The sequence below is a fragment of the Typopeltis vanoorti genome, chromosome 10, assembly GCF_054136105.1.
Source record: "Typopeltis vanoorti isolate ZY-2024b chromosome 10, IOZ_Tvanoo_1.0, whole genome shotgun sequence".
NCBI classification, from domain to species: Eukaryota; Metazoa; Arthropoda; class Arachnida; order Uropygi; family Thelyphonidae; genus Typopeltis; species Typopeltis vanoorti.
Window position 1 is genome coordinate 13,515,677 of NC_143558.1, and position 20,795 is coordinate 13,536,471.

The following is a 20,795-nucleotide window of genomic DNA, read 5'->3' on the forward strand; positions in this document are numbered from 1 at the left end:
ATTTTCTTCTCCTGCAGCTCATGCTTGCTGATATTACTCATTCACCTAACTCATACCCAATAAACCCTCCTTACCTTAGGTATACAATATAATATTGCTTCCTCTAGATCAGTGGTTTCCAAAGTGTGGTATGCGTACCCCCTGTGGTACGCGAGTTGATACATGGGGGAAAGGAAAGGAAAAAATATAGGAAGAAAATTAAGTAATTAATTAAAGATAAAGAATATTACTTTCTTTCATCAATTAAACTTATATCTAATATAGACAAAGACGTTATAAAGATCCTGTAAACTTAAATTTGCGAGTAGCGCACACTGGGCAACTTTGCACACATAATCGTCCACGGCAAAGCTGTCATGTTTTTTAAAACTAGGGAGTAAATCTCTTACTTCTCATCATTGCCATTGTTTGTAGAGCATCCTAGTGTTGACAAGCCCAACTAGAGAAAGAAAATTGCTTAGTTATCCAGCTATCTACAGATGACACCACAGTTGTATTAATTATTTGACTATTAGTAGTAAGTTTAACGATTTCTTAGTATATACAGCATACTGTTTCTGTGCAAATCCAATGCCTTTTTGTGCTTACTTTTACGTTTACACTAGAAATAGTGAATTAATATTATCAAAATTGCTTACATTTTTTAAAAGTGTTTGATATTATTAATAGCAAATGAATTGTATTTAAATTTTACTAATTAACCCTCACAAAATAGATAAATGGTTAAAAAAATTTCCTCCAAAGAAACCGCGAATTGAAGATAATTATGATAGTACTTCTACATCAGACGAACAACAAGAAAAAGATAGGATTGATTCTTCTATTCAAACAAGTTCATTATCAGTCAAATTAAGTGATAAAAACATTAATCTGAAACTTAACAAAACCTTGAACAAGAAAGTTCGAAATTATCAAGAAGACTACTTGAAATGGGGATTTACATTGACGATAGTCAACAACGAACCTCGTCCTACATGTGTATTGTGTCATGAGACGCTATGTAATGGAAGTATGAAACCATCATTATTAGTAAGACACTTAAAAACTAAACATCCTGAGCATGAACACAAATCTTTACAATTCTTCGAACAATGTTTGAAGACATGTAATTCTCAATCCAACAACTTAAAAAAATTCACTAAAATAAACGATAAATATTTGGAGGCATCTTTTGAGGTTGCATTCTTAATTGCAAAAGACCAAAAGCCACATGCATTGGGGAAACACTTGTACTCCCAACCACCATAAAAATGGTAGATATAATCCATGGAAAAGAATATGCAGATAAACTAAAATGTATTCCCTTATCAGCAAATACTATTGGTAGACATATAGAAATCATTGCAGATAATTTAAAGAAGCAACTATTAAAACAGATGACTCAATGTGGGAAATTTGCTATACAGCTTGATGAAAGCACAGATGTTGCCAACATGTTTTAGTTATTGGTATTTACTAGATACTATTTTAATAATGAATTACGCGAAGAACTACTTTTTTGTGAGGCACTTCAGGAAAGATGTACAGGGGAAGATATCTTCTCAACAGTAAATAACTTCTTTGTTAAAAACAATATTTTGTGGAAAAACTGTTTAAGCATAACTAGCAATAGAGCAGCTGCTTTAATTGGTACAAAGAAAGGATTCAAAGGAAAAGAAACCAAAATAGCACCACATGTCAAATTCATTCATTGTATTATCCACGGGCAAGCTACTGTGGTAAAAAAAATGCAGCTTGATATACACAAAATACTGCATGATGTTATCAATATAGTTAATTTTATAAAAATGAGGCCTTTGAATAGCAAAATATTTACAGTACTATGTCAAGAGATGGGCATATCCACGAAAATCTTCTATACCACATGGAGGTTCGTTGGTTATCTCGAGGAAAAGTGCTTAAGAGAGTTGTAGAACTAAAGATGAGTAATGCATTTTCGAAAGAATGAAGGATAGCGAAAAAAGAATGAATGATGGCAAAAGTTGGACGCATGTTGGACTGAAAGTATGGAAACAAAGAAAGATGAATGACAGTGAAAGTGAGAAGAATTATAGCGAAAGTTGAACACATGTTAGACCGAAAGTATGGAAACAAAGAAAGATGAATGAAAGTGAAAGTGAGAAGAATGATACGAAAGTTGGACCGAAAGTACGAAAACAAAGAAGTATAAATGAGAATGAAAGTGAGAAGGGGGGTAGAGAATTAGAAAGATTTAATGATAGAGAGAATGTGTCGTGAGATTTGGAGGTTGAATTGGATTGGATGAGGCAAGAAATGAAATAGATGCGAATTAATTTATGAGAATTCAGGTCAAAACTATTAAAATAAACCATGATAGCATGAAAGAGTTAACAAAAGATGAGTAAGTGGTGTTGTATGGCGACTCCATTATTAAAGGTGTGCTAGAGGATAGAATGCACAAGGTATGTTTTCCAGGCAGTAAAATGAGTAGAGTGATTGAGGCGGGAGCGAGCAAAAGAGTTAATAGTATTAATTGGTACGAATGATTTGAGAGAGGACAAAGAGCATGTTAGAATAGATATCAGGAGGCTGCTTGTGAGGATAAAAGAGAATAGTGTGACAGGAAGGGTAGTCAGTGTGTTACCTAGATATGATTGTGGTGAAATGAGGTGGAGAGCAAGGATTATGAATGATATGTTGGCTGAAATGTATAGAGAGATGGGAGTACAGTTTGTTAATGTGTGGAATGAGTTTGAGGGATGAAGCGAGCTGTATGGGAGTGATGGACTGCATTTGAGTGGTTATGGTGTGAGTCGCTTGGAGAGACTGCTGCTGGAAGGCAGAGAAGTGAATAGAGAGAATGAATCAGATCGAGAGGGGAGTGATGTGGAAGAGCAAGAGAGTAAGACAGGAGAGATTGAAGAAGTGGATATGAATGGGGAAGTGAATGGTATGAGTATAGAAAATGAGAGAATAGGTGTGCAAGAGGAGCAGGTAAATGGGGAGACTCAGGGTGGACAGGGGTATACAGCATGAGAAAGGTGGATGCTCCAAGAGGAGGTGAAAGCATGTGTATGCAAGAAAGGAATTGGATGAACAGGGATCAAGAGGAAAGAGTTGAAATTGAAAAGGGTTCTAAAATGAAGAAACAGAAAGGGAAATAGCCCCAGTCGAGCATGGAGAGATCACATCGAGTGAGTGATATCAGTGGAACTAGCTGTACATCGAGAAATGAGCTGTTGTGTTTGTATACAAATGCTAGAAGTATAAGAAACAAGGCAGATGAAATGGTTGCATTAATTGCATCTGTTCACCCAGAGATTGTCGGAATAAGTGAGACATGGTTGGAAGAGAATGACATCCTGACAGGAATAGAGATGGAAGGGTATGATGTGTTTCATGAGGATAGAAGGGGTAAAAATGGAGAGGGAGTACTATCGATGATAGAGAAAGAGTTATGTCCATACAGAGTAGAGATGCAAGAATGAAATAGAGCCAGTGATTTGAGGCAGTATGGTGTGAAATAGAGGTGAATGGAATCAATGTAATAATAAGGATGGTGGTGATAGTGAAATGTATAGTCAAATTAGCCAAGAAAATAAGTAAAGGGTGACCATTATGGGTGATTTTAATTATGGCAATATAGACTGGAATGATGAGATAGCAACTGGAAGTAAAGAAAATGAGTTTCGTGAGTTTTTGAGGGATAACTACCTCAGACAGTATGTAACAGAGGGCACACAAGGATTAAGGGTCTTGGATTTGATCAACTTATCAGAGGATGTAATTATAAATGAGGTGTCAAATCATTTACCAATTGGTGAGAGTGAGCATGAGGTGATTACCTGAGTGGTTGCCAACAGTGCGAGGACCCCTGTGAGTAAAGGGTATATGAAGAGCACAGGAAACAACTTGCGGATGTAGCGTGGAAAGAGGAGTTAGCTGGAAAAGAGTTCAATGCACCTTGGAGGATTTTCAAAAACTATCTAGTAGATTTTTTTTTTTTTTACAGTAATACACCATAGCAAATAGAAATTCGAAAGACTATTTATGGAATCAGCCTCAGCCCTAAGAAACTCTCCAAATCTCAACAAATTTGGTTGTATGCGACTGTCCCAAATTTGGGAGGCATACATCAACAGACCTTCAGCCCAACGTCCAAGAACACCTACTTAGCCTGCTAGAGGGCACCATCAGGACTTCTAGGAGAATGATAGCTTCATATCTTCATTCTCAGTTACTGTGTTGTAGTGCTGGCATGCACGTGCCTTTTTGTAAATTCCTTTTGAAAATGGTAACGTAATGTTGCCGAAATATCGGAAATATTTATTAAAGTATAATTTAATTTATATTCGGATCTACTTTATTCAATTCCCTAAGTGATTTAGAAAGGCATAACCAACGTATAAGCCTGTCTACGAGAATCAATATCTAGTAGATGCAACGTTTAAATGTATTCCAAGGGTGAGAAGGTTAAATAAGGTAGATGTGAGATGGATGAATAAAGAGATTAAGCATGCGATACAGAGAAAAAGGGCATTGTGGAGGCAGCATAAGAGAAGTGGAAATAACCAATTTCATGAGGTCTACAAAGTCCAGGCAAGGAGGGTGACATGGTTGGTGAGAGTAGCTAAAGAGAGGTATGAACAGCAGTTAGCTAAAGAAGCCAAAAAGAATCCTAGGGAGTTCTTTCGACATGTAGCCAGCAAAAGAAAGAATGATTATGGAAGGATGACATTGATTGGAGAAAATGGTATAAAGACAGCTGTTGTGGAATGTCTGGTTCGAGATACTAAATGAGCAGTTCATAAAGGTCTTTCAATCTTGTCAATGTGACTTCATGGAGAGATTGAGAACAGTTGATGATGAGGAGGAGAGACTGACTGTAAGTGAGCAAGAGGTGTTTGGAGAGTTGAATAAACTAGATGTAAATAACGCTGTGGGACTTGATAATATATCACCACATATTCTGAAGGAATGTGTCAGGGAGTTGACACCTGTCTTGGCATATTTTTTTAATACGAGTCTTGCACTTGGTCAAGTTCCTAAGGAGTGGAAGGAGGGCAAGATTGTGCCACTTCATAAAGGAGGTGATCGAACTCAAACTATAGGCCTATCAGTGTGTCAGGTGGTGTGGTTAAATTGTTCGAGAAGCTTGTGAGAACTAGGATCCAGAGTTGGGTTGACAACAATGGTATTACTTATGGACAGCATGGATTTGCTAAAGGGAGGTCATGTTTTAGTAATCTACTTACTTATTACAATAAAGTGACTGCTTCCTTGGACAGAGGAGAAGGATACACAGTAATATACTTGGATTTTGCAAAGGCTTTTGATAGAGTATCTCATGATAAGTTGACAGTCAAACTAGAACAGATGGTGTTGGTTATTAGATTAGTGCATTGGACTGGAGACTGACTATCTGATAGGTATCAACAAGTTCTGTATGGGGGAGTGATATCCAGGAAAAGGAAAGTCACTAGTGGAGTGCCTCAGGGGTCTGTTTTAGGGCCACTACTGTTTAACTTGTATATTAACGATATAGGTGAAGATCTGGATTGAGATATACAGTTGTTTGCAGATGATGCAAAGTTAGGACGAACCATAAAGAGTAGTGAAGATGTTGTGGCCTTACAAGAAGACTTCAATAAATTTAGTGATTGGGCACAGAAATGGGATGCGAGTTCAATGTTGCAAAATGTAAGGTTTTACAATTTGAAAACAAAGATGGGATGCAGAATTTATGCTTGGTGAGAATATATTGTTGGAGGTAGATGAAATAAGAGATCTGGGGGTGATAGTGGATAAGGATCTAAAATTTAGTGGACACATAGCCATAATTGTGAAGACAACACAAAGGTTTCTGGGAATGATGCGGAGGACACTGACGTGTAGAAGTAGGGAGATTCTTGTTCCATTGTATAAGGCTTTGATTAAGCCACACATGGACTATTGTGCCCAGATTTGGTCACCTGGTTTTCAGAAGGATGAAGAGATGTTGGAAAGGGTCCAAAGGTGACTAAGGTAGTTTCTGACTTCTGAAATGTCGAGTATGAGGAAAAATTGAGAAGATGTAATTTGCAGAGTGGTGGACAGGAGGAAGAGGGGAGATATGATAGAGACCTATTGGTAAGGGGTTGTTATAGGATCAATGCTGGAGAAGTTCTACAGAGAATAGTGGGAGATCAGGCGAGAACCAGAGGTCATCCCTGAAAACTGTATAAAGAGGGTGTGAGTAGGGGAGTGAGAGGCAGGTTTTTTTTCGTGCAGACTTGTGAATGATTGGAATGCCTTGCCTGAGGTGTGGTGTCTGTAAGGAGTTTGAGTGTGTTTAAGACACGGTATGATGAGATGTGTGTGTGATAAAAGGACCTCCCAGAGAGTCTTTGACTCCACGAGGTCTTGGGGTAATAGTAATAATAATAATAATAATAAATTTGCAGATCTTTTCAATGACGATAAGTGGTTCATAATACTATGCTAACTAGATGATATTTTTGAAAAAGTAAAAATGCTTAATTTGTCTCTTGAAAGAAAAGGAAACATTTTAACAATGAATGAGAAAATAACTGCATTTCGAAAGAAAATGGTGCTGTGGAGAGAGAAATTTGAAAAGGGATGTTTAGAAATGCTTCCATCTTTATCTGATTTCATTACAGTAAATAATGTAAAAGTAAAACAAACAAAAAATCTAATATCTGCACAATTAAAAAGTTTAGAAACATATTTTTATAACTCATTCACAGATCTTCCTTGCGAAGAATTTCAATGGATTTTATACCCATTTGCAGAAAATGTAAAATTGACCACCTTCCAATTATTTTTCAAGAGCAATTAATTGACATTAGATACAACACAACTTTGAAAAACGAATTTCAACAGAAATCTCTTCCCAATTGGTGGATGGGACTGAAGTCCGAGTATAGCAATTTAGTAAACACAGCAAATTATGCACGCATACCAATTGGTTCTACTTATTTATGTGAGGTATCATTTTCTGCAATGGCAGGTATTAAAACCAAATATCGAAATAAATTAAACTTGGAACCAGAGCTTCGTATCGCAGTATCGGAAGCCATCAAACCAGAATTTCAAGAAATTGTGAAAGAAATGTGAGGCCATTGTTCACATTAAATATTGTAATAAATGTTTGTAAGCTGTTAATAATAAAAATAATTAATAAAAAAAATAATAAAAATATCTAGCATTTTTAATTATTATATGATGATACAGGGCATATTTCCTGTTTATAATACTTATTACAATAGATTTTTGCTCATTTAATTGGGGGTATGCGCTATTTATTTTTTCTGTCTGGGGATACATGGTTAAAAAAGTTTGGAGACCACTGCTTTAGATGACCCTTAACTATCTCCTATGCACTACTAACATCCATACCCTGCAGTGTTTTATTTCATGGTACAGATTTAAGCTTTTCCCTAAGCTTGTCATGATCACTTGCTTTGTAGTTCCATATATACCCTCCCTTCTTGACAGAATATTCCTCATATTTTACAATTGACTTTGGAGTAAATGACTTTACTCCAAAGTCAAGACCATATGGTCAGTTTCACCAATCAGAGGCAATGTGATCACCATGGTTATTTATAGCTCTACTGAACCTATGACCAGGTCCAATACTTTCACACCCCTAGTCCCCTTCATCACATGTTGCATGAAGTAATTATCTCTCAGCAGTTGTGTATATCCATTTCCTTCCTACTATGTGATCTTTATTTCTTCCAGTCAATATCTCCATAGTTGAGGTTTCCATAATAATCACTTGACCCATACTCATTGTAATAATTTGGCAATGCATGATTTTCAGATCATCTGTGGAACTCCTTGACCTATAGCAACAAACAAATGTATATTTTGTCTTACTTGCCTTAATCTCACACTAGACTGTTCCAAATGAACAGTCACCCTCCTGCCTATCTCATATTCTTTTCGGCTTCAATTCATCCACTATCATTAGTAGTATCCCTTTCCCCAACCTAATCTTCTCTGTTTATCATGAAAATATTAAATCTATCACATTCTATTCCTGTAACTATCATCTGCTGTTAGTCAAGTCTGACTAATGCCTATAATGTTTGGTGAGTTTGCACTAACCGGTGCCCAAATCTCCTCCCTTTTGTTCCTGATACTTTTGGCATTAGTATATAGAAACTTCAGCATCCCTTTAGGCTCCCACTCACCTTTACTTCTTGAATTGACTAACCTATACAATATTTTTGCTTCAGAGTCTAGATTCTGCACTGGTCATTCTCACATTTACTCACTTCGTGGGTGTCTTCATCGTCACACAAACTCACCTGCTTCCACGCTAATTGCTTAATTTTTCCTGAATTTGTGCTTCAGCATGCTCGCTGAACAAAGTTCTCTCTAGGTACCTAACACCAAAATCATTCAGATGAAGTCCATCACCATTGTACAAATCCTTCTCTCTGTCAAACACAGACCAAACATCCACAAATCCTACATCATTCCTTCTGCACAGTCTATGTATTGATTCATTAGCTGTCAATGATCTACTCATCAGTTTGCCTTTATCATAGCATGGCAGGAGACTTACAATCTTCACCTTCTTACTCTTCAATTTTGCCTCTTCTAACAACTCTTTCACATCCTCCCTCATAAAATACTTCTCGTCTCTCCAATCATTTGTGCTAACAAAGACAAGTTACTTCATTACCTTTTGTATCCGGATGGCATAACTAATACTTTAAGAAAACATGATTTTGTTACACTTTCATTAAGTACTCTTCTGATCATTGAGTCCACGTACATAATTTTCTCCTTAAATTGTTTTTCGTGTTTGTTCGCTCGGTCTCTTTATTATATTATTATTAGCAAGAGATCAGCCCTGCTAATCTCTTGCTACTTCTGCAATTTCTCAATTTTGCACTTTGATTTGTGAAGGATAACATTCAAGTGTGTGCTGTTTCTTTATTACTGTCCATTTTGTTCTTCTTTATTTCCATGGCCTCATATTCAACATTATGTTATTAAACACAATTTTCCATCCTACCACTGATACTGTCCACTCTACTAACATTTGCTGCATTCTCATCAGCTAATAGCACTCACTTTTGAAACATTTAGTACACTCTCTCTCTCTCTCTCTCTCTCTCCAGTTTCAATTTTCTTCCACATATCACTTAAATATCTCAACGAATACATTCCACACAGATGCTGCACAGCACAAAATCCTGCAAATTCAAACCACCCAACAATGTGGTCTTTGCCACCATTGTTCTCTCTGAAGTTGGTGCCATACTAACAATATCGTATTTAAAAAAAATACAAGATTTACTTACAAACTAAATAGCTAAGTCAATGATGCACCTGTTTAAAACGTAAACTACAATAAGTTAAACTAATACTATCAACTAAATTCTGAAAAGTTATTTTTCCTTCAGGTGCACTAAAACCACTCTACACGGAAAATGTATAAATGCTTGATTTGTAGAATTTTCTTAAGCAGCGATGAGAAGATCTAGATCCTCTTCAGTCTTGCAGTGATGCTGCATCATGACGATCTAATTTCCTGTAGCTTCACTCAGTTTGTGATCGCTGAGGTATGATTTGGAAGTTTGACCACTTCTAGTGGAAATTTGACCTGCAAGAATTAGGAAAGAAGCCTGTTGTGTCACATTTTGTGGAATGCTTTGTCAATGTCCAATCACCCCCTGTGTGCTGCTTCCAGTTGAACCCTATGCTGATGTTTTCCACAACACTGAGAACTTGTTGTTGTGTGGAGTGGTTCTCCTGAAATCCAAATTGCTCATCGGGAATGAGACTTTCTTTGGTGACTTTCTGATGCCTTATTAGTATTATTTGCTTAGCTATTTTTCCTAGATACAAAAGCAGGCTAATTAGGTATAGTTTTGGGGCAGGTGCACTGCTTTTCCTAGTTTTGGGATTAAGATTACATCTGCTACTTTCCATTGTGCAGGAAAGTAGTGATATCTTAATATTGAATTAGTAATAGCACAAATATGCAATTATGGCTTTATGTGGCAGGCATTTGATGATTTTGTTAGAAATCCCATCTGGGCCTCGTGCTTTCCTATTTTTAATTTTCTTAATGATTTCACATACCTCAGCAGGTGATGTCAGTTGCAACGTGGTTATGAACTCTGTATTTTAGCACACAGTGCACCCAGGTGTGTAGTTTACTGATGAAGTCTAGAACTGCATGAGTGTAGCTTGGACTACACTGTGTCTCTAGGCTGTTAGCAAAGACTTCAACTTTGTATACATCATGGTAATCAAGACCACGTTCATCATGGATCGATGAGAGAGATTTACAGTCTGTGGATAGAGGTTTGGTCATTTTTCAGGATGTCTGGTCTTCTGTGTTTAAGGACTGCAGTTTTGTCTCTCACAGTTTGTTTTGATAGTTTCTAAGCACACATATCAAACTTCTTTTGTAACCGTATTGAGCACTTTTCAGTGTTCAGTGTTCTTACCAGCATTCTGTGGCATTGTTGTCTTCCTCTGTTCTTCTCTTGGATCAGGGTTTGAATCTCAACCAAAGTCAGTCAGGGTTTGTGTGTAGCACATCTGCAGTGGCAGCTGTTAATGCAGTTGTCATCTGCTTTTCTAAGCTCAAAATTGAGTCATTGATTTTTTCCTTTGAGGAAATAACTAGAACTGGGCCAACAGATTCATGTAGAGCAGTTGTTAGTTTTGTACAGCTGACAGTTGAGACCTGACTGGGTTGTGGTCAGAGATGAGGTTGTCCATTGCACTTATTTGGCACTGATGTGTGATATTTTGTAGTATCGCTATATCAAGGACATCTGATCAGATACAACAATTGATGTAATACCAAAATCATACATTTCCCATATAGAAGTAGTGCAAAGGTGTATTAACTTATTATTATGAATCAGGCTTTCATGAGTCAAAAGACTCATCAAGGGAGGTCCTTCGTAGAAAACACGTCTATCATACAACTCCTTGAACTCGTTGACTGTTCGTGGTTCAACCACCTTCCATGCAAAGAAACCACTCCTCACCCTCTTGCTCACAGCTTCCTTTTGTAGCTTCCAGAGATGGCCCTTTATTCTCGCTCCTTCTTCCTTCAAATCCTCAGTAGTATAGGTTAGTATCCCCGCCTGTCATGGAATAGAGCTAATTGTTGAAAGATTTTTTTTCTTCAATAAATTAAATTAAAGATGCCAAGAAATTATATTCTTATTTAATCCTTTATTCAAGTGTAAACAAAGCTTGTGTGTGAAGTAACTTCATGGCTAGATTACTTGTATATAGAGGCTAGTGACTTCACATAATTGCCTTAGTATCAAATAATTCAATTAATGTGAAGTCACCAGCCTCTATATACAAGTGGCCTAATCTCTATATACAAATAGTTTAGCAGAGAAAGCTGATTGAAATAATTCTCTTTCACACTAATCAACTGTACATTTTTTCATTGAAAACATTTCTGAAAATTATCCTCAGAAAAAAAACAAGTTAAGAAATATTTTTATAAAAAAAAAAGGAAAAATTGTATGTTTAATTGTATACTTACGATGTAGGTGTCATTGTCATTTGCGGACGTATAGAAGCAGATACCAAAGTGGAAAGGCTGTGTGCATTTGCTGGATCTTCATATATTGCTCTCAGGTCTTGTCCAAGAGGGACAATAAATTCATTTTGTGTGAGACTCCTAAAATAAGCATTAAATGAATTAGTATATATTGAATATTTTAATAATATATCATTCAAATTATAAAATAACCAAAAAAAAGTTATACTTTCAGGAAAATCAGAGAAACTACATATATAACAACAGCTTGATGTTATATACAGAAAGAAAACAAAATCTAGATGCCCTAGTTCTAAGTTCAGGTGCATGATGGAAACTCAAAAAAGCATTCCAATACTGCAATTAATACTGTTTTTAGCACTGACACTGCATGTTGAAATCAATTCATCACAGTGCATTATAGTAATTTATTCACTCATTAAATCATATTTTTCATTGTTTATTAAGCCATTGCTCAGCACAAAACAAAGCTAAAATTTAAACCAATGCTAGGAGAGGAACACGTGGATTCCTCACTTTAACAGCTTCAAAGGAAAGACGTTCATATTTCTGATCATTATATAAAGAATGATAGCTCTGTTTTCAGAATGTTTAATGAGATCTATCCACAGAATGGAATGAGAAAACTGACTTTTCTGTTTATTATTATTATATTATTGTATGGGTATCTTAATAGAGTCCAAACTGGTTGAAGGAGATCCAAATTATCCACACAATCTATCCTCCCAAAATTTGTGAAACATTAATTATCAAAGATCATACTTTACATCCTGGGCCACCTACAAATGCCCACAGAGGACGTACCACCTAGATAGGACTTTAGAGTCACCCACGTGTTTCACTTAGTACTGTATTATATTTGAGTGTGTTGTTACAAAAGTTATTTGTAATCCCTGAAGATGTCTCAGTGATTGAGACAAAATATTAGAAGCATTAAAACTTTTAATACTTCCCCAGTGCTGTAACTCTTTCCAGAGTGCCTTGGCTAATGAAAATAAGCAAATGTTTGAAAGGAAAAATAAGCGCAAGAATGGGAGAGTTTCAGAAATGAAGGAAAGAGTGTTGCACGGTGACTCATTATTAAGAGGTGTGATAGATGAGAGTTTAACTAAATCGTACTTGCTGGGTGCGAAATTTAAGGATGTAAGTGAGAGTATTAGAGTGCAAAAACAGAGGGTGAAAGAATTGATAGTTGTGGTGGGCACGAATGAATTGAAAGGAGATAAATTTTTTATGAGAGAGGACTTGAAAGTATTGTTAAAGGTAGCGAAAGAAACGAGTGACAGAGTTAGGATGGTGAGTCTGTTGCTACGGTAAGACAGACAGGAGTTTAGAAGGAGGGCCATAATCGCAAATGACTCTATGCGCAGGTTATGCAGACGGTGTGGTGTGGAATTTGTGGACGTGTGGAATGAGTTTGATGGGTGAAAGGATTTATACAAGATGGATGGCCTGCATTTGAATGGATTTGGTGTGCGGAGACTGGAAAAAGTGTTGCTGAATGAAGTGAAAATGGATGTGCAGAACCAGGGAAACTAGAACTACCAAGGGGGGGGGGGTAGATATGCGGACATCAGTGAGACAGTTGAGTGTAAGAATGTATATAATGTACCCAAGCCGGTATACTAAAGACAAATAATCGGAATGGGATAGTTAGAATAACGCATCAAGATAGGGGTGGCACAAAGGGACCTCTGCATTTCATGTATACTAATGCCAGGAGTATTAGGAACAAGAAGGAATAATTTATGGCCTTGGTTGGCTCTTTCTGGCCACAGGTTATTGGCATTAGTGAAACATAGCTGACGGAAGAGGATATAGTTAGTGGGATAGAATGTGTAGGTTATAGTGTGTTTAGGAGGGACAGAGAGAATAAAATGGGGGAGGAGTATTATTGATGATAGCTGATGAACTGCAGCCAAGGAGAATTGAAGTTGTATTGCAGGATAGTGAAAAGAGCTCATTTGAGGCTATTTGGTGTGAGATTGTGACTAGCAGAACAAAATATACAGTTGGGTGCTGCCATAGACCAGGTGATGGAATAGATGGTGGAGATAGTATGAATAAACAAATTGGTGAAATGAGTGGAGGGAGGGTAATTCTTATGGTAGGATTTCAACTATGGTAACATTGGTTAGAAGGAGAAGAGGACACGTGTGAGGAAGGAATTGGATTTTATTCAATTATTAAGGGATAACTATCTGAGACAGCATGTAATAGAAAATACTAGGAGTCTGAGAGTCCTTGAACTGGTAATAGCATCTGAGAATTTGACTGTAATAAATATGACCATGTTACCATCTATTGGTGAGAGTGATCACCAATAGGTGGTCACACTCACCTACTGGTGATGACTTGGGAGGTGGCTAAAAGTGTGGAATTTTCGATTAAGACAGGGTATATATATGTGAAATTACCGTGCTGGCAAGTATGACAAGCTTAGGAGATTGCTTGGTTCAGTGCCATGGTATGTAAAACTGCAAGGGCTGGATGTCAATAGAGCATGGGAAGTGATCAAGGAGCATTTACAGGAGATAACGGCCGATTGTATACCTAGGGTCCGAAAAGTAAAACAAGTAGGGTTAAATGGATGAATATCACCATCAAGCTTGAGCTGCAAAAAAAAGAAACTGTGGAGGGAATTTAAAGAGAAAGGTGACCTGCAGGCACACGAAATGTATAAAGCGCAGGCAAGAAGGGTAACGAGTGTGGTAATAAAAGCAAAAGCGGATTATGAAAGGAAACTAGCTATGCAAGCAAAAGAGAATCCCAAACAGTTCTTTCAATATGCTGCAAGCAAGAAAAAAACTGTACACGGCAAAATGATTTTAAAGAATGACGATGGTAAGGAGGTCACTGAATCAGTCGATATAGTGGAGTTACTGAGCGCGCACTTTGCAAAAATTTTTTCATCCAGGTGGTGACATTGAAGAAATGAAGGAACCATTAGTTTATACGGGAATTGTGATGAATGAAGTGGAGGTGAATAGTCTATTACAGAACCTTAATGTGAATACATCTGTGGGATTGGATGGTATACCGGCACGGATCTTAAGTGAAGTGGCTAAAGAATTATCAGTGCCCTTGACCATGTTGATTAATCTGAGTCTTGTGTCTGGTTTAGTCCTGAAGGTGTGGAAAGAGGGGAAAATAGTTCCACTGCATAAAGGAGGATCCAAGACTACTGTTGCAAATTACCGACCGATCAGCATATCAGGAGTCATTGTCAAGGTCTTGGAGAAAATAGTCAACAGAAAAATACAGGAATGGATTGATGAAAATGAGATACTGTATGGGGGACAGCATGGTTTTGTGAAGGGTAGATCATGCTTCAGTAACTTGCTGAAGTTTTATAACACAGTGACAGCTGAACTGGATAAGGGTAATGGGTTCACAGTGATACTGCTGGACCTGGCTAAGGCCTTTGACAGGATACCACATGGAATGCTAATCTGTAAACTGCAACATATGGGAATGGATATAGGGTTGGTGAGATGGATAGGTAGGTGGTTGATGGTGAGATATCAAAGAGTGGTTTATTCACGAGTAGAATCCAAAAGATGGCCTGTGACTAGTGGTGTGCCCAAGGGTTCTGTTCTTGGACCAGACCAGTGCTGTTTAATTTGTTCGTTAACGATATAGGGAAGAATCTAAGAGGAACGCTGATGATGCAAAGTTGGGTAGGGCAATAGTGAATGCAGAAGATGTCATAATATTGCAGGATGACTTGGATAGATTGGAGTTCTGGGCTAAGAAGAATGGATGTCAATTTAATGTGGCAAAATATAAAGTTATGCAATTTCATGTGAAAAGATTAGCAGCAGTATGCCACATTGGTGGAACTGTACTCCAGGAGATTGATGAGGCCAGGGACTTGGGAGTGTTGGTGGATAAGGAGATGAGGTTTAGGGGACACATTGCAAAAGTGGCTAAATCAGCTCATCAAATCACTTGGTTGCTGAAAAATACCTTGACGAGAAGAGACAAGCAAGTTATTGTTCCTCTGTACCGAGGCTTGATAAGACCTCATCTTGACTACTGTGTCCAGATTTGGTCACCTAGGTTTCTTCTTGATGGGGAAGAGGTGGAGAGGATCCAGAGGCGAGTGACCAAGATGATAGCAGGTCTATGGAATGAACCTTATGAAAACAAGTTGAAGATTTGTGGGTTGCAGAATTTGGTTGATAGGCAGAAAAGGGGAGATATGATTGAGACATTCAAATTGCTGAGGGTTTCTATTGGATTAATTCAGAGGATATTTTTGAGATCAGAACTGGTGGTGGGAGAACTAGGGGACATCTATGGAAGCTGGGCAAGAGTGTGGTTAGCAAGGGTGTTAGAGCTGGTTTCTTTACTTTTTAGAGTGGTAAATGAGTGAATAAGCTGCCAAAGTCTATTTTGGGTGCTATGACAGTAAATGAGTTCAAGGCAAGGTATAATATATACTGTGAGAATGTCATATAGTTGTGTGGACATGATGTTTAGGGCCTCCCTCAATAAGTCTAAGGACTCCCTTGGAGTCGCCGTAATAATAGTAATAGTAATAATAATAAATCTTCATATCATACCTCTGCTTGAACCCATTAACTGACAAAGCACTAACAACGGACTCTGAGAACCGATTCCACTTATTCACAACTCTCCAAGTCAAAAATTTATTCTAGTCCTCACATCCCTACTAACCACACCTTTATTCAACTTCTAGGGATGATCCTTGTTCTGGCCACTCCAGCCAAGTGCTGAAACATTTCTGCTGCATCAATCCTATAAAACCCTTTAAGAAACTTAAATGTTTATATCATATCCCCTCTTTTTCTCCTATCAACCAACTTCTGCATTCCACACATCCTCAATCTATCTTCGTAGGGAACATTCCACAGACCACTCACCATTTTAGGTCACTTGCATCTGAATCTTTTCCACCATTTCCTCATTGCCAAGAAATCCAGGAGACCAGACTTAAGCACAGTAATCCAGTGGATGTAGCAAGGCCTCATAAAATAGGAATAACAACTTCCTTATCTCTACTTGTTAATGTGTTCTTAAATAGCCAAGTAATCTTATGGGCTATCTTAGCAACCTGTACAATATGTCCTCTAAACTTTAACTCTCTGTCTGCCACCACCCCTAAATCTTTAGCTTCATCTATTTCCTGGAGTACAGAGTCATCTATGTGATACACGGCTTGAAATTTATTGATCCCAAAATGCATAACTATACATTTCTCCACATTAAACTGACACTGATTATCTTTTTCCCATACTGTCAGCCTGTTTAAATCATCCCGTATGTTCTTCATATCATCTTGATTAACCATTACTCTACCTAATTTTGCATCATTAGCCCCGATGATGCAAAATTAGGTAGAGTATGATGGCATCCCGACTATTGTGTTAAAAAATTGTGCCCCAAAACTAATACCTATCCTGTATCGCCTCTTCAATCTATCCTATTCATATAGCATCTACAGCATGGAAATAGGCCCACATCCAGCCCATTCCAAAGAAAGGTGTTAAAAGTCAACCAACTACCATCTAAATGCTCTCACTTCTATTCTTTCTAAAATTATGGAGAAGGTCATCACAACCAACTCTTCAACCACCTACAGACATACTCACTAATCAGTGACCAGCAGTATGGTTTCTGTCACTTGCAATCTACAGTTCAATTCATGAAAGAATTTGGAGAAAATGGTTACTCTTGGTTAGCCTAGTGGCTTAGTGCTTCGCAACCATATGCCTGGGGAAGGAGCGTCCTAGGTTCGATTCCCGTCGGAGACGTGAGGAGCTCAAGGATCTTCCTCAGCCATAGCCAAGTTAGCCGGTCTTGGGCATGGACAGTAGGGTTTTTTCCGCCAGTTTATCTGGGGTTTTTCATCCCGCAAGCAGGCAAACCGGCCCCGTGAACACACAGGTTACAGTCATAAAAAATACTTACGGCAAGGAAGGCAACAGGAAACCACCTTGCTCATAATCATCTCCCTAGTATGGTAGCATATATAGCTACCCTCCCCTGGCCGTATGGCAGAAGGGAACAGATAGATAGACTTTTGTAATATTTTCTTACTCTTGAAAGTTTATTTTTCACATGGTCAGACTATAATAAATTTAGTTTAATCCTTTATCCAAGTGTGTGCAAACAAAGTTTGCGTCTGAAAGTATCTTCAGGACTGGGATAAAGTGGCACAACACTGGGCGACTCCTTGCAAAGGCAGAGCAAGCTACCAACACTCCTATCTCAGTATCTCCCATAATGCAAAACACATCTCCTTGCAGATATGTATACTGTTATGCATTAAGGGAAGGGCCACTACCCAGACTAGTTTCGACCTTTACTGAGGTCCCTTCAGTGGGAGCCATGCCCAAGTGGAGATACTAAGGCAGAAGCATTAGCAAGGTCATCTCCTCCTATAGGAGCTGCCAAACGGTGTGCCACCTTTTTATGAAATTACTCTGGATTTAGAGAAAGATGTTAAAGTTTATTTTTCACTTGGTCAGACTATAATAAATTTAGTTTAATCCTTTATCCAAGTGTGTGCAAACAAAGTTTGCGCCTGAAAGTATCTTCAGGACTGGGATAAAGTGGCACAACACTGGGCGACTCCTTGCAAAGGCAGAGCAAGCTACCAACACTCCTATCTCAGTATCTCCCATAATGCAAAACACATCTCCTTGCAGATATGTATACTGTTATGCATTAAGGGAAGGGCCACTACCCAGACTAGTTTCGACCTTTACTGAGGTCCCTTCAGTGGGAGCCATGCCCAAGTGGAGATACCAAGGCAGAAGCATTAGCAAGGTCATCTCCTCCTATAGGAGCTGCCAAACGGTGTGCCACCTTTTTATGAAATTACTCTGGATTTAGAGAAAGATGTTAAAGTTTATTTTTCACTTGGTCAGACTATAATAAATTTAGTTTAATCCTTTATCCAAGTGTGTGCAAACAAAGTTTGCGCCTGAAAATATCTTCAGGACTGGGGTAAAGTGGTACAACACCAGGCAACTCCTTGCAAAGGCAGAGCAAGCTACCAACACTCCTATCTCAGTATCTCCCATAATGCAAAACACATCTCCTTGCAGATATGTATAATGTTATGCATTAAGGGAAGGGCCACTACTCAGACTAGTTTCGACCTTAATAAAAAGGTGGCACACCATTTGGCAGCTCCTATAGGAGGAGATGACCTTGCTAATGCTTCTGCCTTGGTATCTCCACTTGGGCCTGGCTCCCACTGAAGAGACCTCAATAAAGGTCGAAATTAGTCTGGGTAGTGGCCCTTCCCTTAATGCATAACATTATACATAACTGCAAGGAGTCGCCCGGTGTTGTACCACTTTACTCCAGTCCTGAAGATACTTTCAGGCGCAAACTTTGTTTGCCACACTTGGATAAAGGATCAAACTAAATTTATTATTTTCTTACTCTTATTGTTATATAATTAATTTTCTACTTGTTTATATTAACATTAGTAATCATATGCAGTTGCACTTTCAATTCTAGGCCGCCAATTAATCTAATGAAGAGTGTGCAAAGTATGGAAGACAAAGGGATTGCTTTTGGGTAGCATCAATTCTTTTGTTTCATTTCTGGTGCTAATCCCTTTTTGGATTTAGGAAAAATTTATATTATGATGCTGCGCCATCCTAAATTCTAGACAAGAGAATAACTCAATAATCAGAGAATTAACACTCAGAATTTACACTATTAACTAATTCCTTGATAAGTTCGTTAAGTACTTAAATTTTACTAAACCTATATTTCATTTGAGTCATAGCTACTCTTATGTCTTAACTCCCCATTGGTTCTGACTTTTATGAGCAGTGCAAAGAGATCAAAATTAGGCAAGGTGTTAGATTAATAATAAAAAAAAAAGACATTTATTCACCAAATCAGATATATTACAGATAACAACAATTACTAGCTTAGAATCACAACTATCCTTCAGATTGAGTTCAATTAATTAAGTGATACAAACTCTCTCTTAACATTTTATAACATGCCTCAAAATCTCAATTGAAACTTGATTGGAGCTTCAACTAGTAGCTAAACATTCCATTCAGTAATCAACATTTCTAGAGACTAATGAATTAACAGACTGAGTACACCATATAGCATTAACATATTCCTACACAATTCTTTTTCTTAGAGCATACGGTTGCCCCTTTTTCTCCTTGTTTAAGCCCTAGGGTCCTCTCATTCAATGAAACTTGAATAACTAGAAAGTTCCTTGCACAAACACGAATTATCCATCTTAGTACAAATGCATAATAGAACAAAATTTTACATTACCAGAGACCATAGAAGTACTTGGTCTCACTTGTCTCTGGAGTGCTTTCATCTTGTTGACCATTCATCTGCTTGATTTCATCTGAAAGAATCAACTGGTGGGCTTGGACACAATTTGCCTCCTTCGAAGTAAGCTACTCTAGCTTGCTGCTATCGGATCAAGTGGTTCGGCATAACTTGTCGGTCTGCTCTGTACCTTCTGCAGGGCTGAGGTCTGTACTCGCTGAACTACTGCTTGACCAGTGGGATGCCCAACGACATGTCCGCATGCTCCTGCAACCTTCCTTGGTAATTCTGGAACTCCAATCCGTAGAACGAAGAGAAAAAAAGCCCTGAGCTGGTGCTGACAAGCGCTATATACCTGAGGCATGCTCTTCACCTTCCTATGTCATGGTCTTCTCTCCTTTCTTGCGCCCGGCACTAGGAGAAGTGGCGGCACTAACTCCTCCAGCACCCAGTGCCGCCACTTCTCCTAGCATGCTTCGCCGGAAACTTCCGTGTGTAACTCGACTCTGGTGCACCTGTTTGCCTCAGGTCTTCGATGCTTAATCCGATTATCTTGCTTGCAGTATGACTCACATACTTACACATTAACACAAGGTTCACATATTTTTAACTTCTGGTAAATTTAACAATGACTAACAAGAGTATAAAGGATAAACAAAAATACTTAAGTTATAAACGTTATCAGTATTTTACAATTAGTTTTCTGTTCTCTGATGCACAACTATTAGCTCTGGGAATGTTGTTACTTGTTAAATCTGAATGAAATAATTATGGAATAATTTCTTTTTCATTCAGAATTTAACACTCTCAACATTTCCAAGGTATATGATCAGGTTTGGCACAGAGGCATACTTAACAAACTGCCATTCTATGGTCTGCCTTCCACATTCTGCAACTGGATTACCAACTTTCTTGCTGCTCACTTCATGTCATGGTGGACGATCTCCTCTTCTCAGATTTCCTCACCTATGTAGGTGTA

The 20,795-nt window shown here is 38.0% G+C and overlaps 1 protein-coding gene across 3 annotated transcripts in view; it reads right to left on the reverse strand.

Annotated features, from left to right (window-relative positions):
- The window catches only part of RyR (Ryanodine receptor), a 1,703,288-nt gene that overhangs the window by 1,059,503 nt on the left and 622,990 nt on the right, over positions 1-20,795 (reverse strand). For all 3 annotated transcript variants that reach the window (XM_090399345.1, XM_090399347.1, XM_090399344.1), the window contains exon 43: positions 11,507-11,644. In XM_090399345.1, coding sequence (XP_090255471.1) covers positions 11,507-11,644 — 138 coding nt within the window. The remainder of the gene's footprint in view (positions 1-11,506; positions 11,645-20,795) is intronic.